We start from the raw sequence: 26,314 nt of genomic DNA, 5'->3' as shown, positions 1-26,314 counted from the left end.
CTTTTCCATCAAGATTTGTCTGTCTGTACCATTTGCAAGTTAGACTCAAGGTCTCCCCCACACCTTTGGAAACCACGTACTCGTGTTACTGGCAAAAGCCCACGGGGAAATGTTAAATTTTATCCAGGCCATCTTATAAGTCGGTGTGGGAGAGGGTTTATGTAGGTGGCTGTTCCTGCCATGAAAAAGGGGGTCTTTTCTCAGCCTCCATTGGGGAACATGTGGACGATGTTTCTCCCAAACTTTTTTTTTTTTTTTTTTTTTAATTCTTGTTTGGAATCCTGGGACGTTCTGCTTTAATCACCTTCGACTTTTGTGAAAGCCTTCCTGAATTCCTTGTGTCATTGAAGTAGAAGTGGACAGCGTGTATGACTTTGATTGAAGACGTCTCAGGATCGGCCCTAATTACGCGTCTAACTACCAGCTGACAAAGTGGAAGGATTAGAAGCTTGTTACGTGAAACCAGTCAGGAACATGCCGGGGCAGTGGCTGTAGACATCTGTGAAGCATTAATGATGAGACAATAGGTAATGGCGCCTTGCACATCTTACAAAGGGGTCCAGGAAACCATCAACCAGAGAAACCGTCTGAAAAAGGTTTTAGCGTTTTCGAGAAATCCACACGTCGGCCATAGTGTTTGTGAGAATGGAGCCTGTAATCCAAGATGACAGGAGGTTTCAGAATTTGGTTGTAGGTAGAATTGTTCGTGACTTGCCCAGCTGGGGAGAAGAGACTCACCCTAAAGGATACTGTGAGCCAGCAAGCCGTTCTCCAAAAGTTATTTGAAATAATTTTTTTTTTTTTTAGTTTGGGCCTTTGACATTCTCTAGAGAGTGTTTGGTCCCGGGAGGCGGACCAGTGCGTTCTGTGTTCTGTGTCCTTTTCTGTCATTCAGTGCTCAGGATCTGGGGCAAGTCGTAACTTCTCTGAGACTTGGTTTACTTCTCTATAACTGGGGAAACTCATGGAGCTGTGGTGAGACTTTTCCCAAAACCCACATGCGCCATGTGGGTAAGTTACAGTTCATGGTAGGCCCATAGCAGAAGCCTGTTCTCTGCCCTTTCTCTTTGGAAATTGGTTTGCATTTTGGTTTCTTTGTTGTCGTTTTTCAATGTTTATTTATTTTGAGCGAGAGCGAGAGAGAGCATGGGGGTGGGTGGAGAGAGAGGGAAAGAGAGAGTCCTAAGCAGGCTCCGTGCTGTCAGCACAGAGCCCGACTTGGGGCTTGAACTCATGACTTGGAACCGTGAGACCATGGCCTGAGCCAATATCGAGAGTGGGACACTTCACTGACTGAGCTACCCAGGCACCCCTGCATTTTGGGTTCTTCGTGTTCTGATAAAGAATTACTAATTTGGAAAACAAAATTATATGGATGATATATAAGTAGTCTTTAAAACACCATTGTTGATTCTAATAATATAGAATTTTATTAAAGATGATGATTTTGGGGGCGAATCTGTCTCCAGTCTTGAATTAATTTAGGATTGCTCTGTAAGCAGATAGCACTAAACTGTTTAATGAAGAGACTTGTTTTCTGGTCTTGGTTCATTTGCTACTTAGTTTATCTGATTAAGTCTGCATTAATTAGTTTTGTAAGTCTGGGCCTCAGTTTTTCTCAGTTTTAAAAGAAGTTGCTGATTCGATGGTTTCTCAGGCTCCCTTTAGCTTTCCATTTCTCCGATTCTGCGCCTTGCAATCTGGAGAGGTAGAGGGAGGCACACCCAAGATAAAATGCTCCACTTCCCCAGCTGGCTCGAGAGCAGAGCCAAGAGCAGTGCGGAAGAAAGAAATCTGGCAGACAGCGATCCTGTCAGTTGTCGTCTGACCTGGGATGTTTCCCTGCGTAAAGTCATCCCCTGTGCTTTGCCTGGCCGCCACAGAGAGCGACCAGCAGTTGCCTTCGAGTTGAGTGCAGATCGGGAGCTGGGTCTCTGTGCACGGAACAGGGGTCGGCAGGCTTTCTGGAGTATTGGCAGGGGGCGGGACAGGGGGAGGCTGCAGGAGGAAAAGGGGGAGGTAGAACACATGCACCTGTGCTTCCTCCCCTTGCTAAGCAGAGACCCTGCCTTGCTGTTTAGAATGTGCTCACCCAGTCATGCCTCCTCCGGGACGCGATTGCTGACTCTGCATTGGGAAGTTTTCCCATCCCACCAAGTTTACCAGATAGACTTCGATCTTTGCCGAGAAACCATTCTGTGTTCTGTGAGGTTTGGGGACTATAAACACTGAATTGGTCATATCCCAAACCAGTGTTTTAAGCCACACTACAGCAAAGATACAGCTCCACCTGCTGAGTGTGATTCATTTGGGATCTCGCACTCCCTGAAGGGACGTGTTAAGGGAAACATCGGCTGATGGCTGTCGTAGTATTTGACACAGAGCCTCTGCAGGGGTTGCTAAGTTTTGTCTTGGAATAAATATACCAGGGAGAGAGGCACTTGGACATTCTCACTGCTGGGTGGGGAGTCGAGGTTGTTCGGGGGACTCTCTGGGGGTTGTCCCATTCGTCTGGTTTCAGTGGCCTCAGACGGGTTTGGGAACACCAGTAAATGCAGAGAAAGCCGAATTGATGGAGATACTCCTTGGTGCTGTCCTGGCCAGAGGGCTTCAGAAATAAAGCTGAACAAGGAGAGAACAGTACAGAACAGAAAAAAAAAAAAAGAAGAAGAAGAAGAAGATCTTTTGGGGGCGAATATGGAATTTGATCAACTCTTACTGTTTTTTCGGCTTTAGGGGAGCCATGGGTCTCACATGCTCCATCATAAACAGGGCGGGGGGCACAGGGGGGGGAGTTGCAGGAGCCTGCCCTCCTTTGTTGGTGCTTCATGACTTGGAAACAGAAATCACGCTCTGCCTGCCTTGCTAGAGACTCCTGGCAGCCCAAGTGGAAAACCTGAGTCGAATGAGCAAAAAATCAGGGAGGAAAGGGCCCTTGAGCACCCACAAAACTGTTGTGTGAAAGTCCTAGCAGGTAAGCCATGTGCTCTGCCCTCTGAGAAGGCTCTTGCCACTTGAGGAGGACGGGCTGCGGGGAGCTCCTGGGTCACACGCCATACCAGACCCTCTGCCTCATTCCCGGTGGTCCCGCAGCACAGAGAGCGTTGCCAGGCCACACTGCTTCGCGGTTTTAAAAACCACGGCTCCAAGGGACGAAGTGGTGACTGATTTAGCTCCACCCTGCAGGTGAAGTGGGAGAACAGGAATTTTTATTGTTATTAAATCACATCTGTGCCTTCACAGTCTTAGACTTCTTTGAAAAAAGCTGTGGACCCTTAACCTTGGAAAACTGTGTGCTCACATGTGTGCACACACACACACACACACACACACACACACCCGCTTTCTCTCTCACACACACATGCTTTTGTAACATTTACGCCTCCACCTTCTTTTTTTTTTTTTTAATGTTTATTTATTTTTGAGAGAGAGACACACACACACTCAGCATGAGCAGGGAGGGACAGAGAGAGAGGGAGACACAGAATCGGAAGCAGGCTCCAGGCTTTGAGCTGTCAGCACAGAGCCCGATGTGGGGCTCGAACTCATGGATCACGACCTGAGCCAAAGTCAGATCACACTTAACTGACTGAGCCACCCAGGTGCCCCTACACCTCTACCTTCTTAAACACACTCCTGCTTTCTCATGCACACCGCCACACATCTGCCTTCTTACACCCCCTGCTTTCTCACGTACACAGCTGCCTTCATACACACCCCTTCCTACACACTTTCTCTCCCACACATACATACACACCCCTCCCTTCATGCACACACATGCCCCTACTTTCTCATGCATATACACACCCCTACCTTAACACACATGCCCCTACTTTCTCTGTCATGCATACACACACATCCCTACCTTCACACACACACACACACACACACACACACACACATATACTCGCCTCCTTTCTCACACATACACACACATCTGTACCTTCACACACCCCTTGACAAACTGTCAAGGCGCTCACAAGCTGTGGAACAGTGACTCTGTACCCCAAGTTAAAAACCTGTGGTTTATTCCTTCCATCAGAGTTGATGCCGTTTTTGTTCTGTTTGTTTTTAAACAAAAATAGGTTTCCAGTTTCCACACTCATAGTAGATTAAAAGTAACAGATGAAGTGTAGCTAAGGGAAGATCAGAAAAATGTAAAAAGCAGACACCGGGCTGTGTTCCAGGAACCCTCTGCCAGTGAGAGATGGTTTAACTGTGTTCCCTGCTTTGTCCTCTCTGTAAACACATGGACCCTGTAGAACATTTTAGAAGGGTTACCATCTCTCCGGATGAAAACGAGGTTGATACTTTGGTTATTGGAGGGGCTCCCAGCTCCTCAGTGATGATGGGGTGAGTGACGTGTCCGTAGTTCTGTGGGTTGAACAGAGTGGCATAGACCTTTCCTGCTGTTTGCCTTCTTCCTTGGGTCACAAGCTCCTTGAGGGCAGGGACCATGTCTGACTAGTCCAGCCCTGTGTCCCCCGTGTGTGCCCGTCCCTCGCACGGTTGTGCTAACTGAGTCAGGTGGAAAGATAGCGTGATGTGTGGTAGAAAACCTCTCAGCGTGAAGGTGCGGGCTCAAGCGCTGACTTCGCCACTGGCCTTGTGACCTTGCCAGACTTTCTCTGAACCTCATTATTCGTCCATAAGATGAGAGGGCGGGACCTAGATGCACTCGAAGTCCATCCTGTGATTCCGATAGAATTTTCGTAGAGCGGAGACTTGTAAAGCATGGTGTTTCCAGAGGGATCCAGAGCACGCTGGTCCCGCCACTGCCACTGTAAAATGGTTTTTATATCGCGCGGTTTTCTCCTCGGTTTTTGGCAAATGACATTGATCTGGCTGTGATGATATGCGGCACTAACCCCAAAAGGTGGAAGGAGGCTTGATCTCCCAAATGGGCTTTCACTGTGGCTTTGATTCACTTGCTAGAGGGTATTGGGCTTTCCCGTGGGAATGAAAAGTCATCCAGAGGGAATGCTTGTGTGTGTTTGGTGAGCCATGTCCTTCTGCGCTCGGCCCTCACCACCATGCATCCCTCCCAGAAGATTCAGCCAGAGGGCAGTCAGTCAATGGAAGAGACACTTTTCCAGAGTGACCTACAGACGAGTTGTGGGTTGGGCTGGCTGGTGAATCTTTCCCCAAATAGCCCCCAGCACAACTTGTTCCTGAGCCACATGGCAGAAAAGAGATGCACCTTGTAAACAGAGTTGCTTCTTGGGTCACAGATGATACAAGACAAGTCATGGTCAAGTTAGACCCCATAAGTTTGTGGGAAATCAGCCTGGGTGAAGTCTGCCTCGGTGCTGTCTGTGAAGCAAGAATTGACTTAAGCCGCTCGGGAATGTAAACACGTGAAGGTCTTGATGAACTTAGGAAAGACTGTAAAGGCCTTGAAGCTTTGGGTGGTTGTTTATGTGCAGACAGATGCTGTTAAGTGCACATCGGCCTTGGCCAGACACCAGCGCGGGCCAAGCAGGGCTTCCGCTCAGAAATCCACACAGTCGGAGTCACTGCTTGTCCTTGAAATTACGACAGCGTGTTTTAAAAGGGCACGCAGAAACCACACACACGCGAATGAGGCCACAGCGCTGTCCTCTAGCAGGTGGTCCGTCCCCAACTCTTGGGCCTCCTCCCGTTTCCAGTAAGTGCCCTCGTCCTGTCTTTCCTGCCTCTTAAAGTTCCTGACCCCCCCCTGCCCACCTCCCACTGTCCTCTCCAGCCACACAGCCACAGCCCTGGTTGCTGTAGAGGCTCCTGTCCTGGCTCTCCTGCCCCTGATCCCATCTCTGGTCAGACCGTCTCCCCCACAGTCACCAGAGACGTCCTTCTGTGTCAGTTACTATTGCTGACTAACAGAGTCCCCCCCAAATCTAGTGACCTAAAATAACAGAAATCCTTATGTCAAGTGCTTTCTGTGGCTCAGGAAATTCAGGTGGGCCTTGGGTGAGTGGTTCTGGCTTGGGGTCTTGAGCTCTTGCCATCAGACAGCTAGCTGCAGCTGGAAGAGGGGACATCGGGGGGCTTGGTGACTCTCATGGTCCCTTCATGTGGCTTTCCTGTGTGGGTTATCTTGGGCTTCCTCACAGTGTGGCCGCTGTAGGGCCAACTGTTTACATTGAAGCTTGGGGCTCCAAGTCCGAGTGTTCAGCACTCAAGATGGAAAATGAATTGTCCTTCCAGGTGGCTAACAGACACATGAAAAAGGTGCTCAACATCACTCATCATCAGGAAAATACAAATCAAAACCACAATGAGATATCACCCCACACCAGTCAGAATGGCTAGCATTAACAACTCAGGCAACGATAGATGTTGGCGAGGATGCGGAGAAAGAGGAACCCTTTCGCACGGCTGGTGGGAGCGCAAACTGGTGCGGCCACTCTGGAAAACAGTGTGGAGGTTCCTCAAAAAACTAAAAATAGAACTACCCTACGACCCAGCAATTGCACTACTAGGCATTTATCCACGGGATACAGGTGTGCTGTTTCGAAGGGACACGTGCACCCCCATGTTTATAGCAGCACTATCGACAATAGCCAAAGGATGGAAAGAGCCCAACTGTCAAATGCATAAAGAAGATGTCGTGAGCACACACACACAGGAATATTACTCAGCAATCAAAAAATTAAATCTTGCCATTTGCAACATTGTGGACAGAACTAGAGGGTATTATGCCAAGCGAAATTAGTTAGAAAAAGACAAATATCATATGACTTCACTCATATGTAGACCTGAAGACACAAAACAGGTGAACATAAGGGAAGGGAAGCAAAAATAATATAAAAACAGGGAGGGGGACAAAACTTAAGAGACTCTTAAATATAGAGAACAGACAGGGTAGATGGAAGGGTTGTGGCTGGGCAGGTGGGCTGTAAATAGGTAAGGGCATTAATAAGGAAGACACTTGTTGGCATGAGCACTGGGTGTTCTATGCAGGGGATAAATCACTGAATTCTACTCCTGAAACCATTATTGCACTATGCTAACTTGGATGTAAATTAAAAAAGAGTTTTAAATTAAAAATAAATAAATTTTTTAAAACAGAAAAAGTTAAAAAAAAAAAACGAATTGGCTTTTATGGCTTGGCCTCAGAAATCGCAGAGCATCAATTCTGCTATTCTCTGGTTGATAGAAATAGCCATCAAAGCTCTCCCATTTCCAAGGAGGGGGTACATAGACTCCACCTCTCAAAGGGAGGGGTGTCAAAGTCACGTCAGAGGAGCAGGCCCGGTGAGAGAGCTTGTTATGGCCATTTTTGGACAATGTAATCTGTTTAACCTTCTGAGACGCAGCAGTGTTCCTGTCATTCCTGTGGACAAATCTTTAGGAACTCCTAATCCCTCTGGAGAAGTCGATTTTAAACTTTGCGAGGCCAGAGAACGTGGCACAGAAGCCTTTCTACAAAGTAGACCGCGGCACAGCTGCCGGGAGACCTGAGGTCTGGAGCCCGGGCTTGGAGCCTGCTTAGAAAACTGCTGCCCTCTGAGGCGGGTGGGCGAAAACCAGCCTGACCGGAGGCCCTTCGGGATGAGGCCCTAGTCCCCTCCCAGTGCCACTCCTTCCTCCTCCGTGTCCCTGTGCTGTCCGCTTCCTTACCCATTTATCGCAGGGCCTCTCTTCCCCACCCCCCAACTCCCCCTCCATCCCCCCATGCCTGCCTCGTGCACTCCCAGCCTGTATTTTGTATGTAGCCAGTGATAAAACATGAGGTTCCCCGTACCACTTAGTGTCACCTTTACTGTGACTTTTTTCATTTTTGTGGATAGGTGTGTTCGCTGAATTAGACTTCGAGTTTTTTACAGGTTGGGACGTGTCCTGTGCCTGGGGGCTGGATAAATTGTTTGGTGAGGATTTCCAAATCAGTCTGTGCCTTTTTACTTCATTTTACAGGGCCGAGTTTTAACTGCTTGCAAATGATGGACAACCCTGGCGGCTGTCTTAGAATTCCATAGGAGATTTTTGTTTTAGGCTGTAGTGTTTTTTTTATTCAGCTTGTTATTCTGAAAAATTGTTTCTAGTCTGTATTAACAGTGGCTTTATTTGTTGGAGGGTGATTGAAGCAGTTTTGTGTTTTTTCTTCAAGTCGTGTGAAAAACGAGCAGAAAGTGAAACATTTCCTGACTTGATTTATATGCTTAAACACACACAGCCCCCCCCCCCCACACACACACCCAGAACTCGTAGTCCGATCCTGTAGAACCTTACCAGCCTGAAGTGGGGTACCTGTCCCCTCCTTACTCTTTGACGTCCTAACAGAGACTCTTCCTAACAAAGATCTTTTTTTCCCATGGAGGTTTTGACTACAGCATAAGTTCCTGAAGACACTTTGTTTTACTCACCATTCAGCATCAAAAACAGTGCTTGTCACCTAGGAAACACTCGAGTAGTTATCGAATGACTAACGGAATGGGCAGAGAACTCTGCGGAGGGAGGGGCGGTGGTCATGCTTTTATTATTTACCCTTCAGCCTGGAGACCACCACCAGCGGGAGGTAGACCTGCCGAGGCGTGTTGTCTGCGGGACGTGTCTGGGAGCACTTTGGGCTTTGAAGGCGCCGTCCGTCCATGGGGAGCACTCAGTCGTGGGATGAGCGTCCACAAAATACACAGAAAGCCGGTTAAGGGCAGGAACCGGGGCGGGAAACCCAAGCCTGACAGCCGGTCACTGTGTCTCTGGGCTCACTCACGTTGTTGCCCGGAGCTGCGGGCCGTCCGTGTTCTCTTCATTCTCTGGTGCTGTGTCCTGTTTGGACCCCTCAGGGTATGGGGTGACTCCCGGGTGAAGGGCCCTGGTTCACTCTAATTTTAACTTTTTACAAGCTGTCGTTAAGCTTCCCCATGTTGCTTCACTTCTGGGAAGCCTTCGGTCCTTTTCCTCATTTAACGACAGACGTCCTCAGCCCTCGAAATTTGTAGTGAAACATTTCCGAGTAGGATTCATTGGGATTCATGCAAAATAGGAGTTAGGCCATTTTGCAGTTGTGTTTTTCTAATGCTCTCAAATAGATGCAGTCAGACAGAGGACCGTCCAGGACGGGGCCTCCGAGCCGCTGGCGCCCTCGGGGGCGAGGCTGTGCTCAGGCTGCATGGAAGGGTGGACACCAGATCTTTCCATGTGGCTCTTTTCTGGCCAAGTTACGACTTTCTCTTCCTAGATAATACGCTGCTCAATTTCTGGTTTATTGCTTTTGACTTACTGTATGTTCTGGATGAAGGTTTCAGCATAGCTAGGTTTACTTCTATCTAACTTTGGTTTTTTTGTTCTCAGGAAGAGTATTAATACCCAGTTGAGAATATTTCTAAAGACCAGAAGTTTTTAGGGGTTGTGAGTGGTCTGTGAATTAGAGTTGTGTGTAAAATGTTTCTGTGGGTGTGCAGTTTTCTAGAGCCTTAGCTTTGATCAGAGTCTGAGCGTCTGCAGTCCCCCAAAATGACTTTTAACTGACTTTTAAATTAGGGTTTTCAGACTTGACTCTGGCATTTGGGGCCAGGTTTGTTGGGGACTGTCTTCTGCATCGTAGAATGTTTAGAAGCATCTCTCGTTCCTACCCATCAGATGCCAGTAGCGCCTTCTCTTCCTGTGATGACAACGAAAAAATACTGCCATGCATTGCCAGATGTCTCCTGGGGGTTCGTGGGAGGGCAGGATCAACCCCAGTTGAAAACACTCGTTCACAGCTTTTTTTTATTAATGTTTATTTATTTTGAGAGAGGGAGAGCGAGTGTGAGCATGTACTAGCCAGGGAGGGGCAGAGAGAGAATGAGAATCCCAAGCAGGCTCTGTGCTGATATGGGACTCGATTTCATGAACCGAAATCAAGAGTCAGACATTGAACCGACTGAGCCGCCCCGGCTTTTTTTTAATAGACATGGTTTTTTAGAGCAGTTTTTAGTTCACAGGAAAATTGAGCAAGAAAGCACGGAGAGTGCCCGTATATTCCCTGCCTTACAACACATGGCCTTCCCCACTATAAATCAGCATTCCCCACCAGAGTTAACACTGCTGAATCTATACTGACACATCATAATCATTCAAAATCCGTGGTTTCCATTAGGATTCACTCTTCGTGTTGTACGGTCTGTGCTTTGGGACACAGTCCAGTGACACATGTCTACTATTATAGTACCGTGCAGAGTGGTTTCACTGACCTGAACATCCCGTGTGCTGTCCTCTGCTTGTTCAGCCCTCCCTCCCCTTCAACCTCTGGCAATCACTGGTCTTTCTCCTGTCTCCATAGTTTTGCCTCTTCCAGAATGCCACCTCGTTGGAATCACTAGTATGTAGCCTTTTCAGACTGGCTTCTTTCACTTGGCATTCAGGATTCCTCCATGTCTTTCCATGGCTTGGTATCTTTTCTTTTTAGCCCTGAATAGTATTCCGGTGTCTGGATGGGCCACAGGTTTGCTTATCCATTCACCTACGGAAGGGCATCTCCGTTGTTCCCAGGGTGGGGCAGTTATGAATAAAGCTGGTATGAACATTTGTGTGCAGGTTTTTGTGTGGACGGTCATAGGTTTTGAGCTCCTTTGGGTAAATACCAAGGCGTGCAGTTGTTGGATCATACGAATACGATGGCAGGTGCATGCTTCGCTTCGTGAGAAGCCACCAAACTGTCTTCGAAGGTGGCTGCGTCCCATTTTGCGTTCCCACCGGCAATGAGTCAGAGTTCCTGTTGCCCCACAGCCTTGTCGGCAGACTCCTGGGTCTGGGCCGCTCTCATAGGGGTGTAACGGGATCTCACTGCTGCTTTCGTTTGTATTTCTCCGCATCTCCCTGGTAACAAGTGATGTGGAGCATCGTTTCATATTCTCATTTGTCGTCTGCCTCTCTTCTTCAGGGAGGTGTCTGTTTAGGTCTTTGGCTCATTAGTTTACATCTTTTAGCTAGTTTGACTTGAATACTTCAGGGTTTTCTGTTCTGGCATGGTTGTGGAGGAGGGGAGACACAGCTGCTCGTGTCTCCAATTTACAGCAGCCGGAAAGACTTGAGGGCTAGCTAGGTTGAGTGGGGTGGATGTTACATTTATATTTTAAAATGTCAAGACACTGGGGCACCTGGGTGGCGCAGTCGGTTAAGCGTCCGACTTCAGCCAGGTCACGATCTCGCGGTCTGTGAGTTCGAGCCCCGCGTCAGGCTCTGGGCTGATGGCTCAGAGCCTGGAGCCTGTTTCCGATTCTGTGTCTCCCTCTCTCTGCCCCTCCCCCATTCATGCTCTGTCTTTCTCTGTCCCCAAAATAAATAAACGTTGAAAAAAAAAATTTTTTTTTAAATAAAAAAAAATAAAATGTCAAGATACTTACAACATGTATTAATACACATACACAGACGGTACTCCCAAACACATACTGTTGTATATTAAAAATTTCATGTGTATTAAGTGAATCATTGCAACAACCCTGTGAAGTACATACTGTCCCATTTTACGGATAAATAGAGGCTTGGAGGGGTTAAGAAATTTGCCCAAGGTTCTTTCTAGTTGATGAATGGCAGAACTGGACATTGACTAGAAGTCTCTCTGGCGGTAACTACATTTTTCTGCGTTCTCGACCCGTTAAGTGGTGTTAAAACGTCTTCCTGTGCCAGTAGGCCAGACCCATGGCACTATGGCCTTGGCTGGCGTAGATAGACGGCATGGCACAAGCGGGGAACCCACGGTTGCTGGAATGTTCCACCGAACAGAACAAGTGCTCTCCCATTTCTGGGGTGAGAGAGAGTATGTGCATGTGCATGTGTGTGTGTCCAGCTTTGCAGGGTAGTAGTGACGGTCGTGTGTCCCAGAATAAAGTGTCACTGATCACCATCTTCAGCAGGGCACAAGTTGGTTTTGTATTTGTTTGTTTTGTTTTCTTCTTTTTTAAAAACAGCCTGCTGTATACGCCACATCAGTTACCTGGGAATGAAACAGCCTCCAGCCACCTCGACGTGTTCGTTCCTTGGTGAAGTACAGAGCGGGTCCTCGCCCCACAGCGTCTGTGGTTAACATACCTAGGGCACAGGTGGTCCTACTCAGGGGTTCTATTTCACTAAGGCCAATGTGGCATCTCCAGGATTACTTTGTGTATTTTATGAAGATACTCTAGTGTGTTGATGGAGGGCTTTTAAAGATTCTGCGCTTGGTCTGGGCAGAGCAGGTTTGGGACACGCATGAGGCGGGGCCTCTGAGCCATCGGGCCGGCCTCCCTGCCTGTACTTCTCAGGGTGCGTGCGGTCGTCTGCCCTGTCTGCCTGGGCTGCCTTTCTCCCCTTTCTCGTCGTGCCTCCTGTGCCGTAGCCCCCTGGGCACTGATTACTTTCACTTCACCCCCACTCGGTCCTTCCTCCCTCCGCCCTCCTGCCTCCGTCATCGGTCCCGTATTTATGAGGGCTGGCTGGCGGCTCGTGGTAAATGTGTGCAGACTGAATGCCAGATGAGGCGAGAGTACTGTGAAGCTCACAGTATAGTCTTTATCCTCCTGGGCCCCTGCGGCTGCAGTGACCCCCGTTGGCTGCTCTGGCCGTCTGCTCTGCAGCTGGAGCGACCTCTTGACTATAGATGCTCCAGGTCTCGGTCTCCTTTGCAAGGGCCTGGCGCCTGGGGACATGTCCCAAGCTTCCGTTGAATTCACCGAAACACTTTAACCTTGGTGTGCATCTTGCCGGTAGTTCTTTGCCTGGTAACATTACCTGACTTGTATGTCCAAGTGACAGCAAAGGAGAAAGCCTAACTTGCTGTTGGAGCATGGTCCCTTGTAGGGCTGATCAGGAGGTCACACGTCGGCATCTCCCACGGTCTGAATTGGATTGGAAAAGGAAAGCCGAGGGGCATTGAGCTGTGGGTGGAGCTCTGGCCTGCTTCCCACTTGGAGTATGTTTTGGATGCCTCCACGTGAGATTGTGCCGTCACAGAGCCTGTCCCCCTCTCTCTGGGAGATGTGTTGGAGGGCCCGCTGCAGTCCTGCTTGGAGTTAGAGTACCCTGGGCAAGCTGAAACTGCAAGAATGCTTTTTCAGAGGGGGTTTTAGGGGCGCCTGGGTGGCTTACTTGGTTGAGCATCTGACTCTTGATTTTGGCTCAGGTCATGATCTCATGGTTTGTGGGATCAATCCCTGCATCAGGCTCTGTGCTGAATGTGCGGAGCCTGCTTGGGATTCTCTTCCCTCCGCCTCTCTGCTCCTCCCCTGCTCATACACACTCTCCCTGTCTCTCTCTTCCTTGCCCCCCCCCCCACCATTTCAAAACAAATAAATAAACTTAAAAATAATAAAAGGGGGTTTTGGCGCTTCTTTTGGCAAAAGCAAAATAACACAGACACGTCTGTTTCTCTTTTCACAGAGCGATCAGCAGCTGGACTGTGCCTTGGACTTGATGAGGCGCCTGCCTCCACAGCAAATCGAGAAAAACCTCAGCGACCTGATCGACCTGGTATGAGCTTTGTTCATATGGTTTCCCTCGGGCTGTGGCTCCCAACTGGTCGTGTTTGTGTGCCTTTTGCCGTGCGGCGCTCAAAACACGGCAGAAACCTTCCCCCCCCCCACTGAGCTCTGGGATTCCTCCACGCGGTTGTCTCGGAGCCAGCTGCGTTTGCAGAGCCCGAGATAGGACTTCTGGAGTTGGTCACCGTCTGTCCCCTTGCCCCACCTGCATGGGTTCAGGTTCTAGAAGCTTGCATCTCCGCGCAGGGAGGAAGAGGCCGTACACGCCCAGCAGGCATTCGGTAGTGCCTGGAGCCAGGCTTCCTTCATTTCTTTGCTGTTGTGGAAGTTTCTCCAACCAAGGCGGTGCAGAATCTACCCTGTAACATACTTGAGGGCTTCCCTTCCACTTGGAATGGTATAAAACACAAAAGCCAGCTTTCAAAGGTCTCATCACACCTACTTTTTAAACGTGTCTTTTCTTTTTAATTCGGAATGATTGGTCTCACAATGATGCCTCAGATTAACTGGCACCATGATATTATTTGAAATAGCTCAGACTATTTTAAATAACCTATAAAGCTATGGGAAATATTGAAAAGAAGTAAAATAAACTAAAATCAGGCCCCAAGAGGCCAACTGAGTTGCTAGATTTTTTGGCCAGTACATTCTGGCTCCGGCTCTGGCACCTGGGCCTCCGAGTCCAGTCCCCTGTTGTGCTCATGGCCCCCATGTCTTCTGGATGTGATCATCAGCTGCCGACCGTGGCTCATCGATGAGGTGGCTTTTACTGTAATGGATTGAAAACCTGTCCACACACTTCATTCCGTTGTATGAGTTCAGAGCAGTTGTACTAGCAAAGCCTTACCGCGGGAGACTCGTGTCATCGCCACGGAGAACTTCCCAGCAGTCTGCAGGCCCCTACTCGCAACTGTCTGTGTATTTATAGGCACCCAGAGTCCCAGTCGGGAGGCAGCTGTGTGACACAGTCAGCCCAGTGAGGAGTTGTGAACCCGCTAGCTTGTGCGGGTAACAGTTCCACAAGTAAGAAGGAGGAGGAGGTTTCTTGAGGTGAGCGGCCCTGATGAGAAAGACAGCGACAGGTACTTGCGACGCAAGGGGCGATGGGTCCCGGCTGACACGGAGGCGTGTTAGGGGCGTGTGAAAGAAGAGTGGGTGGAATCGCAAGGCAAACGAGCCTCCGAACGTGCAGAATCAAGTCAAAACCCAGAGCCTGGGAGGTGCCTTCAGCCCGTGAGGGGAACGGAATGTCCTGGAGGGGGTTGGTGGGCAGGCCCCCTCTGAAAGGGCAGGGGCCGCTTCGTTCCAGCTGCTTGTTTATTGCCCTGTGGGAGGGTGGTCCTCTGTTACTTGCTTTCGGATTTTTCTGGAGAAGCCATACATTTAGAAGTTGATGTGAAACTTCCTGATTTTCCAGCATTGGCCCAAACATTGGATTGGTTAGACCTGATTTTGTAAACAATCTGGGCGTGAGGATGCGCAGTGAGTTGGCGGGGCAGCTTGGGGGGCGGGGGGGGGGGTGTTGAGAGAAAGCAGTGTGTGTTGGGAAATGGTGAACTACAGAGTTGGGTGGTTCCGAGGGGTCCCTGAAGGTCAGAAGGAGGGCTTGAACGTGAGGCGGTGGCTATTGTCACCATCATCCACTCCATGAACTTGGGGCACACCGGGCTGTGCGGACTGGTTTGCTGACTCCCAGCCCCGTTAAAGTAGCAAACTGGGAAGTGCTGTATTGTTTTGTGTTTTTCCTGATCGGAGATTTTTGCTTATTTTTGCTTGATCGTATGTGGCAGAGGTGGGCAGAGGCTGAAGATATGATCAGATCCCTAATTGGGTCAGTGGCGGAGGCCTGTTTGTCTTTAAACTCAGCATGAAAGCATGCTTGGCTGAGTTTAAATTCAGTGTGCCAATTTAGCTGTTACCGTATTTTAGAAATCAACCGAACATAGAAGAAATGATGAGCAAATTTTTCTCAGTAGACCATTCCTCGGGCTATTTTGTTCTTAGGGCAACTGAAGTGTTCTACAGCTGTGTGTTTTCTGTGCGATCCCCTCGCCGCTCTATTTCAGAGATGTGCCCAGAGCCGCTTTTATGGGAACCTGGTCAGCTTCCCTGGCTGGGTCTGGTACTTGTACTTGGGCTTGGCGGGAGTGAAGGAGAGCCGCCTCTCACCGCAGCCACATACTGGGTGCGAGAGGCCCACCGTGGCACGTACTTTGCAGAAGAGTGCTTGGGCCCAGGTTGAAGTACCACCCTGCACCTGCCCCAGATAGGTGACGTGCTCTGTGGCATCCCGTGGGTTAGTGTCAGAGGCACTGCTTCCCCCCTTCTAACTTTGTCTTCCGTAGAACGTGGCTGGCGAGGGGCTGGAGGGAGACGCAGGTGGCGGGTTCAACAGCTAACAGTTGAACGCCTGCCGTGTGCCCAGGACTGGGCCGGGTGCTTTGGTTTGCGTTATTATTTCATCTGATTTTCACAGTTGCCCTTGAAATGTATGTAGGACCACTGCAGCTCTTTTAGGTGATTTAGACTCGGTCAGGAAGAAGCCAGGGCGGTGGTGTGGCTGAGCAGCACCAGGAATCCCAACTCCTCCGGGTGGGATCACTCCGCTGGGTACCTTTTGGTGAATCACTCACCCCTAGAGCAGCAGATTAAATATGGTACGTCGTCCTAATGTGTCCGTCTTACCTGTTTGGGGAAAAGGGGGTTAAATAATTCATCAGTAATTTAAAATATTAAAATGTATGTTTTATGGAGAGTAATTTAGAATTAAATTATATAATTCAGGGGCGCCTGGGTGGCTCAGTCGGTTGAGTGTCCGACTTTGGCTCAGATCACGATCTCGAGGTTCGTGGGTTCAAGTCCTGCATCGGGCTCTGCTGTGCTGACGGCTCAGAGCCTGGAGCCTGCTTCAGATTCTGTGTCTCCCTCTCTCACTGCCCCTACCCCGCTTGCACTCTGTCTAGACTCTCTCTGTCAAAAATAAACATTAAAAAAATTTCATACAATTGAAAACAACAGCAGCAGCAGCTAGAGACTTGAAAGACGCTCCCTTCTTAGAGCTAGGCCACGTGGGATTAGCACTTCACTTTTGTCCAGTGCTTTGTGGGGAGGTTGGAGGGGTGCCGACTTCCCCTCACCAAGTTGTGTGGAGGCCAGCCTTGGGCCCCATCTGCCTCCTAAGGCTGAACAGGAGGCCGTATGTAATAGATCCCCATCATCCAGCATGGGCTGGGGAATCAGCGTGCTCATTAATTTTTTAATTTGAAGTATGATAAATCTCAACATGGAAATGGAGCATGACTTTTCGCCGAATTGGGATCTGGTAAAGCACACCTCGTTAAAACTAGATTGACATGCTTCAAAGGCCACTTTTTGATTAATGGCCTTGCGTCAAGGTCCTCGCTATGCACCGTAGCGTGTAAGGAGCACTTGGGCCCGTTTTGTTCAAGATCCCGTGACCAGTCCTAGAAATTCCTTCTTTGAATGTTTGTCTTTCATTGCTGCTAATTTTCTTCTCTTTGCCCTGGGAATGACAGGGTTTGTTTGCCTTTTTTTTTTTTTTTTTTTTCCTTTTGTTTTTAACTGGGTCTGCAGTATTCTTTTCATTCCTGTAAGAGGTGGTCTGTGCTGAGTGTACTGCTGTGCCTCTGAAGTTCCCAGAGCTATAATTTCCGAAAACTCACACCGCCACGGGTCCGTCTAGAAGCAGTGTGTGTATCCAGGCCTTTGTTTCACATGACCTGGGATCAGTCCGGTGTTTTCCATCGCGGCGAACGCACCGCTCGGTGCAAATCGCAGCCATTCCTCCCGTGCTCACCTGCCCAAAGTAATGAAGGGGCAGTGGTTGTTTTCAAGAGAAGTCTCCAATTTTAAGACTGACAAAAATGTGAGGATTTGCCAGCATTCTCCATGAAGGGAACGGCCACGCTTAGATGTTGGAGCCAGAGAACTGTAGGGGAATTGATCCGGTCCACCAGCGGTCCAGTTACAGAGCAGTATTAAAGAGGAATGTGGTGTGTGCGTGGCCGCGAGGCCGGGGCAGCCCGATGTATCCTGCCCGTTGAGCTTTCTTCCTTCTCTTTTCTTTCCAGCGTTTGAGCGTTTGCTGCCTCGGGATTATGGTGCATGCTGGGATTGGTGGGAAATGACCTTCCTTTGCAGATGGCCAAAACATCCATTTTATTACATATTAATCCTGTCGTACTAGAGTGAAGCCAGCCGAAATCCGTCGTTAAGCTGTTTCAAAAATACCCACTTCGTCCGTGTGGGCCAAGAATCATATGATGTTTAGATGCTCCCTTGGCTCCCTGAACTTTGACCTTCTGTGGCTTCACTCTGCACACTGGCAGCTCTAGCCGAAACTTGGCTGGGTGTATTTTGAGCCCTGAGCTGAGGAAGGAGTTTGTTTCTGCGAGTTGGCACCCAGCAGGCCATCCGTCCTTTGCCCTCTTTCAGAGCAGACCAAAAATAGCCCTAAATCCGTTTAACCAGGCAGGAGAGTCTTTGCCTGCAAACGTTGGTTGTTTAATTTTTCATTCCTTCTTTCTTTTGTGCTGTAGCCACCTAGAGGTCCAGCTCGTGGGTGTCCCCAGACCTAACTCGAGCCAGGGGGAGGTCATCAGCTGGGAAAGCCCCCAAGCTATCCTAGCCAGGCCTGGGGGTTAGAGGCGGGAAGAGGCATCCTGGTGCTTCTCCCAGCGAGCGGAGGACCCGGTCAGTTTTCGTGGCCGCATATCCCTCTTTGTAGCAGCCAGAATTGCCCTCCAGAAATAGAAGGGGCCAGCTGGGTGCAGGGTTTTGCCCTGCCAGCCTCAGCAGCCCTGGGCTTTGAATGGCTTGCAGAAAGTGTCTGCCTCTCGGCAGCGTGAGGGCTGCAGGGAGCATGCGATTCTTTGCACCTGTCAGGAGGCTGGGGTGCACGGCGGGTTCTTAGGCACCGGGGGCCCAGCAGATGAGCGAGTGGGAACCTACAGCTTGAAGTCTCCAAGTCTCCTGCTCTCCGTGAGGCAGCCGGTGGAGCCAGGCTCTCAGACGTTTGTGAGTCTGCTGAAATGAAGGCGAATATTATATTTAATCGTCCATTAATATTATCGTGTCTGATTTCTGCCAGGCATTGTTACTCAATGTTCAGTCTTTAATAGCAGAACCAATGAGATCTGGAAGTTCTTCTCCCAGTGGTGGCTCTGTGAATGAAACACCAAACCCGCTCCGTCCCCAGGTGGTGAAGACACGCGGGGCCTGGGGACCGGGGCCTTGCAGGCCAAGACGATCCAGCTTATCTGTACACAGGAGTGAATAGGCTTGTATCTTCCTGCCTGACTTGCCCCTTATTGTCCCCATTGAAAACCAATTTCCCACCAGCACTTTTTCCTCCTTTGTTTCAGAGGCGACATTTAAAATGTCTTCTTTCAAAAAAAAAAAAAAAGAAAAAAGAAAGTGTCTTCTCCTTTCTAAAGGGGTCTTCGCTTAAGTGGGTGAAAAGTTCGTGGATTGAAGTCCACACTTACGGGGCACCTCCTCTGAGTCAGCCGCTGTGCTCAGCCCCGGGAAGAAATGCAGCCTTTATTCCTTGGCTCCCTTTCCACAGGAGAAAATACCAGGATCCTTAAACCCGACCCCTAATGAGAAGGACCTTGGCTGGGTTCTCTCGGCCCGTTGGTCTTTACTGGTTAATCAGCTCTGAGGGGGGCTGTCAAGAGCTGCAGAACTGAGTTGCTCTTTCTACAAGAATGTAATATCCCCTGCGTGTCAAATACTCTTCCAGGGGCTGAGGGCACAGGACAAAAGCCCTGGCTCCATAGAGCTGGCACTTAGCGGAGAATTGCGGGAAGACTTTGGCCGGGGCCAGCTCGGCACTGTCTATCTATCAGGCAGATGCCCAGCCGGATCATTTGTTGTCTTTACTTTTGCGTAAAGGTGGTTGGGTCTCCTCGGTCGTCGGGCCCCAGCGGCAGGGAGTGTGTGCCGTCTCCCCCTGGCTCTCCGCTGGCCGCCTTTCACCGGGCCTCTCCCTGTTCCTCCAGTTCTTTCCCCACAGCATTCCTTACACTGGAGCAGATACACCTCTTTGGAGTTTGGGGGGCAGGTCCCAAAGTGGCTGCATGGAGTAGAGAATTTTATGTTTCTTCTCTTTAAACAATTACATTCCAGTCCATAACATGCCCACATGTAAGACATTTTAATATAAAAAGAATGCTTTCTGCACCAAAGCTTTAAGTCAAGTTGAGGCTTGGGGAAGTTGGCCTTTTCCTGCCTGGGGCCTTGTGCGTGGGCCTCCCAGCTGGGTGTAGGCTTCCCCCTGCTGGGCACCTAGGAGCTGAGCTGGAGGTAAGGGGTCGTCCCCCCCCCCCCCCCCCCCCCCCCCCGTGACACACCACTGACTCATGGGGCCGGGTGGTTTGGGAGCCCTAGGCCAGACCCCATTCTCTGGTCCCTAGGGAAGTTCCCTGTGGGTTTAGGTCAGGGTTGGGGGAACTTGGCTTCCATTCTCCCATTTGTCATAGGCTCTGTCGGGAAGTTTTCTCTCCTAGGCCGGATATTGTCTCTGGAGCTTGAGCAGGGGAATGGATCGAATAATTGGTAATTATGCAAAAGCCCCTGCACAGTCTCTGTTGCGCTGATGTTTCTGAGCTTATCCTGAGCTTCCCTACAGGCGACACTGAGCTGCAGTTCCATTTTACAAGGGGAAAAGCATTCCAGCCAAGGGCCTCCAGCAGTATTTTAATGAACTCCATTCCTTGGAAAGTTGTGGTGAGCCTTTTCATGCAAGCTTTTTTTGCTCTTTGAATGGACTGCAGCTGTGGGGACTAAAAAAAAAAAAAAAAAAAAAAAATTAAAAAAAAATAAAAATGCAGGGGAGAGGAGAGAGCAGCCCCTGGACCAAGGTGCTGAACTGGCCCCCGTCCCCGACCCAGGGCTGCCTCTCCAGACGGAGATGGTCTTTCATGACCCTAACCTGCTGCTTAGGCAAGGACCCTGCACCTCAGAGGTGCGGCCTCTGATTTGTGTCAAGGTGGCAGCTAGGCAGCCCTGTAAACCAGGCCCGAATGGCATGATTTGGCTTGGAAAGGGAAATGGGGCTCCCTGGGGTGCCCTCACCTGGCCTGCTCCCTCCTAGATACAGCCCAGAAAGCTATTCGAATCTCTGATGAGTTCTGTTATACATAGAATAACGGGCCCTCATTTGATCCATTTGAGAATGAGATAAATTGCCTGCTTCACAAGTAGTCTAGACAATTCAAACTCGAAGCCAAGTGAACGAAGGAGAAAAATCTGGGGGGCCTTTTGCTTTTCCTTTGTGTGCATGGGTTCCTCGAGGAGCCGAGACTGTTTCCAGGAGGCTGTGACGACGTGTCCGTTGGTCCTGAGCAGTTCTAGAGCACAGAGCAGTCACGGTGGATGACTCCGGATGGCTAGGGGCTTGAAATCCCCCAGAGTTAGGTAATTGGAAAGCTGTTTCCTGTCATTGTTAATGCCCATCAGCCAGTTCAGTTTTGTTATTTTTTCAGAGGAAATTCTAAATTCTAAATGGAGATTATTTTGTGTGGGGGCTCAGATTTAGAGTTTGACTCTCCTCCCCTCTTTTTTGATTCTTCCCGATGTCATTCTTAGTGAATGTCATGGAAACATGGCTTTAATGGAGGCCCATCAGGTGTCAGAAACACTCCTGTATGTGGGCCACGTTATTAATACATTTGACCTGTCGCCTCATCTCCTCTTCTCAGCCCCTCTGGGAGGAGCGCGGGCAGAGCCCCTTCTATGGATGAGGACAGCGAGGGTGTCCTGTCCTGCACCTGGGGTGCGGCCCAGGGGAAGGTCTGACTCGGTGTTGTCCACTGAATTACGGTCTGAAAAATGAAAACGTGACAGTTCGGCACTTCCTGTGTGCCCTGCTAAAATTAAATCCTCTTTTAAGGTGAGACTGTAAAAGAAATTCACAATGAGGGCAGGCCGGTGGCCACGGAACTTGTAGGTACCTGAGGGAAAAAGCCTCCTTAGACTTCTTCCTGCCTCTTCTGGCTTGAAGCTCCATCAGAGCTTGAAGCGCATAGAACCTGCCGCCCAACTTCTGCCTGGCCTGGCTTTTGGGAAGAGTGGACTCCACTGGAATAGTGGTGCAGAGGAGAGGCCCTCGGTGACCGTCCCCCGACACACACACACACACACACACACACACACACACACACACACAGAGGCATGCACACATGCAGTCATGCTCACACGCCCACACCGTGTGTGTGCTGGGGCAGGGGATACTCTTTAAAACATTCTGCCCCAACACAAGTAACAGTCAGTCAATAAAGCAAATCTAAAAATTTTAGGGAAAGCAAGCTGTTGCACTAGAAGAACTGAAGGGATGGGCCAGTAGATCGAATGAACAGGATCAGCACACAGCCCAGCGGAAGCCGGTTGGGCCGTATGAGGTGCTGGGGGCGCTGGGAGGACAAAACCCCGTTGGTGGCAGTGGCAGAACTTCACCGGCGAGGAACGGGCTCCACGAAAGGCGGGCGGGCCGTGTGCGAAGACGGCACAGAGCTCAGAACCGAGGGCAGCAGCGAGCAGAGCCGACCACTCAGCAACGGGCCCAGTCATGCAAGCATTGAGGGTACATTACAGGTCACGTTCATGTTTCCCTGTGAGAAAACACTTGATTATTTGGTCAAACTGCTGAAACAGCTAAAACTTGGAAGGAAAACCAAGCCTGCACTCCCTCCTCCTCCTTACGGACTAATATGAAATGGACAGGCAAGAACCAGAGGGGAGCGTCCGACTTCGGCTTGGGTCATGATCTCGCAGTTCATGGGTTCGAGCCCCACGTCGGGCTCTGTGCTGACAGCTCAGAGCCTGGAGCCTGCTTTGGATTCTGTGTCTGCCCCTCCCTGGCTCACACTCTGTTTCCCTCTCAAAAGTAAATAAACATATTTACTTTAAATATATTTAAAGAACCAGAGAGGAAGCAGAGATGATATTTGGTATTCAGATGGGGGAGGCCTTTACTAAGGCATAGAAACTAATGCCAGAATGATGGCTGTGACCGTATGCAATTTTAACTTAAAAGTTGAAACAGAATAGGGGCACCTGGGTGGCTCAGTCGGTTAAGCATCTGACCTCAGCTCGGGTCACGACCTCACAGTCTGTGAGTTCGAGCCCCGCATTGGGCTCTGTGCTGACAGCTCGGAGCCTGGAGCCTGCTTTGGATTCTGTGTCTCCCTCTCTTCCCCTCCCCTGCTCATGCTCTATCTCTCTCTGTCTCAAAAATAAGTAAAAACATTAACAAAAAAAAGTTGAAACAAAAAATGGAAGGGCAGAGAATAGACAAGTATTTGCCGCTTATGATACAGAACATGCCTCCTCAAATCTTGAGAAACCTCCTCCTGAAGTTGTCACTCTCGTCTCTCCCACTGGCCAGAAGTGGCAGCAGGGGCTGGGGCAGCTCTTCCAAGGTCACCAGGTAGCAGTGCTGGAGCCAAGCTCTGAACAAGCAGTCTGGCTCTCGGGTTCCCAGCTGCCATGTGCTGTGGCCTCCACCAGTAAGGAAAGTGGGAATCCTTTGTTGGGACAGAGGGCCAGGCACACAGATAGGTGATTCAGAGAGACAGAGAGAGCGCGAGCGAGCAGTGCAGACGTCTAATCCACATCCTTTTTGTCCTCCTCAGAGGAATGCAGAATGAAACAGGATAGGTTGGAAAAGTCCTTCACTGATGACCTGGGTTTCTGCTCAGTGGATGGATTGTATTTCCTCCTGGATACAACCTGCATTTCTCCTGATTGTCGTGAAATCGGTCGGCTCACCTTGGTTGAGCCTCTTGAGGAACAAAGACAGTGAGCAATGGGGAAAACGTGGCACACTCTGCCCTCTAGAAGCTTCACCATCTACGTTGTCCTATTAAAGGTACTGAGAAGTCCTGCAGTTAAAAAAACAAAACATCTCTTTTAAACTAGCATTTCTCTACCTCACTTTCATGGAATCTACTTTGGAAAACATTGCTTTCCTGGAAAAGTTCGTAACCTGCCTATCAAATGACCTGGATTCTAGACCCTTTTTGACCACAGCCATAAGTGTGATGTCGGCCAAGTTTAAAATTTTTGTTAACTGTTTGGCGAAATGGCTTAGAAAGAACGTAGCTTTCCTTGTGGTTTCTTCAGATAAAGAACTGCTTCAGGGAACTTCTGCTCCTTCAGTAGGGGGAAATAGGAAGGTGGATGAAAGCATCGTGTACATGAAGCAAATCTTACTGGAAGTCAGGGGTCGTGGGCTATAATGTTGGCTCTGCCAGTAACTTCACTGTGATGGACAGGACTCTCTGGGTCTCCTGCTCTCCCCTGTGAAGCGGGGGCCAGACGGTCACTGTCTCAGAACCTGGGTTCTCTTGCCTAGGACTAAAAGAGCATCACCATGGATACCTTGTGTCAGTGTCACTGCTTTCAGGATCCCCTTCTGCTGGCAGAAGAGGCAGTTGATTTCTCTCAGGTCTGGGACCGTACGGACCGCCCTGTATGGTAAACATGTGGCGAGAGCCAAGCAGGCGGGGGCCTTTGGCACATGTCCCCCAGGGTGGGGCTCCACTGCCTCCGCAGCTCTCTTCCGTGGGCAGAGCGAGGCTGACGGGGACTGAAGCCCATTGGGTCACCTTCCAGCTTTGCGCCCATAGGCAGGTCGCTTCACCTCCCAGAAGGTCCTCCAACGTAGAGGATCGAAGTAAGAACACCACATTCCTGGAGCAGTTGTGAGGATTTGGGGGTATGTGGAAAGCGCCGACGTGCATGACAGACAGGTGCTTCATAAATGCTAGCTGATGCCTTTCTTATCTCCACTGGCTTTCCAGGACCTGTTCGCTGACTCCTGGGTTCTGCCAGCCTAGGGGCCGTGCCCCGACACGCCAAGCAGCCTTCCTGTGTTTTCGCAGGTGGACAGTTCCGGTCTTGACTTTCACTGGGGTTTTAGAACCCAGCTCACGGTTGCCGGGACTTGGTGAGAAGGCCCTCCGCTGAGGTGTTTTTTAGGTGGTCCTGAAAACCATTGCCCCGTCTTCTGACGGTGGGGATTCCTGAATGGAAAGCAGGGAGACGCCATTGCCCTCAACCCCAGAGTCGGCAGAGGAGGTCAGAGTCCCACTGTGGCAGGCAGGTTTCGTGGCCAGTAAGGACATCTGTCATGCCGCAGGATGGGGTGATGATGTGTCGTGCTTCCCGTCCCGTCCTGGTGGAGGGGGGTTCCCGGCCTGTGTGAGTCGTCTCCCCTCTTCTCCCCTGTTGCTTTGGTGGGCGCCCTTCTCCCTGCTTCGGTTCCCTGAATTCCTAACGCTTGGAGCTCTGCCTTCGGAAGCCCTGGCGGAGGAGCCAGACAGGATGGGTCGGATGGTCCGACGGCTGGGGAGCATGACCTCAGTGCCCGAGGACCAGCCGGCAGACCGGACAGCCTCACAGGGCATTTGACCTCACCGCCTTCTCTTCAGCCACCCGGAGGTGCCACCCAGGCACCCGGGTATCATCCGGGACAGGCCACTTGTGACCTTAGAACCCTCAGGATCCCTCTCTGTTGTCCAGGTTCCTCTTCCGTCTGATCAGGACTGCTAATCTCTTGTCCCAGCCTGAACCCACCCCCGTCACCTCCCCCACCCACCCCGCACCGCACTGCCAGTGTGACCCCCCCAGGCACCCTTTCCCCAGCTTGAGGACCAGCCCTCCAAGTCCGCGTCTGCGGGTCCTTCACAGTCATCCAGCTGTGGCCTCTGTTCCATGGCCTTTCCCCTTCGGCCCCTCTCCTGAGTCTGTGGCTCTGGGTGGGGAGGCTACTCGAGCACCTTACCTGCCACACCGTGTTCATCCCCCGATGCAGAAAATGCCTGTGAGGTGCCACCAGCCGTGGTGTGGATGTTTGGGGTGGGCTCGCGGCAGAGTATCCATTTGTTCTGCACGTTTCCTGGGACACAGACTGATTGTTTAACCATTTCCCCCCTCCGCATATACCCTTTGTCAGGCTACAGAAGCCTGTTTGAGTATGCTTGAAGATCAAACTCCTGGAAAGTTCTGGGTTAGGAAGTTTTAGGGCACCCGTGAGTCTGACAGTCCGTGCTCGGTATGCCCACTAGGAGCACCAGACCTGATACGGTTGAGCGCCTGGAAACCGAAGGGCCTGGCCAAGCCGAGCTCTCGTCGTCACCGTGTCTGGGCTGGGAGACTCGTGGGCTGTGGCTTCTTCATCTAAGGGGTGGGCGTGATGACGCGGACCTTGAAAACTGGAGACGGTGTGTGTGCGAAGCCTCGAGCACAGTACCTGGCTCAGAGTAAGCAGCCGTCTGCACGGGGCTCTTGCACACGTGCGATGTGGCCGTTGTGCGAATGAGTTAAAACTCTGCTGGTCACCTGGCTTTTAGTTGGTAACTATCAGATGCCAAATCCCTTTCTTGACCCTCTGCCTATTTAATGTATTTAAACCACAAACCACAAGGTTAGTCTTATCCCCATTTTACAAATGAGGAAACAGGAGGCTTAATGAGTCGGTCGGAGCCCCACAGCTAACGAATGAGTAAGTGGCAGGGTCAGGATCAACCCCAGGTCCGTTGGACTCGGATGCCCCTTCTTCTGTCGCCCTGCTGTCTGTGCCCACCGCTTCTCCAGGAATAGTTTTCTCCTGGGCACTGCAGGTCCCCAGCCGATGCCGGACTCTGAACGCAGATACCGTCACAGTAATTCACGCCGGCAAGAAGTTACTCAGTCCCCTTCCCAGTTGCAGGGGCGGCCGAGGTGGGGGTCACGTGACCCCAGGTCTGGCGGTCTCTTTCTACTGGGAGCGCCGAGGCGGGTGCCTTCCCAGTCCACCCGGAGGCTTCCCGTCGCTTGCAGGGAGGGGTCAGCGCTGTAGAAAAGGGTGCAGGGGTGAGGAATGATTCCGT

The 26,314-nt window shown here is 50.5% G+C and overlaps 1 protein-coding gene across 4 annotated transcripts in view; it reads left to right on the top strand.

Annotated features, from left to right (window-relative positions):
• Window positions 1–26,314, top strand: part of CAPZB (capping actin protein of muscle Z-line subunit beta) — a 133,737-nt gene that overhangs the window by 48,410 nt on the left and 59,013 nt on the right. For all 4 annotated transcript variants that reach the window (XM_043573919.1, XM_043573917.1, XM_043573918.1 and 1 more), the window contains exon 2: window positions 13,318–13,407. In XM_043573919.1, the coding sequence (XP_043429854.1) occupies window positions 13,318–13,407 (90 nt within the window). The remainder of the gene's footprint in view (window positions 1–13,317; window positions 13,408–26,314) is intronic.

The sequence above is a fragment of the Prionailurus bengalensis genome, chromosome C1 (genome assembly GCF_016509475.1).
Source record: "Prionailurus bengalensis isolate Pbe53 chromosome C1, Fcat_Pben_1.1_paternal_pri, whole genome shotgun sequence".
NCBI lineage: Eukaryota > Metazoa > Chordata > Mammalia > Carnivora > Felidae > Prionailurus > Prionailurus bengalensis.
Note: the sequence above shows the minus strand (reverse complement) of the source record. Positions and strands in the feature narration are given on the sequence as shown.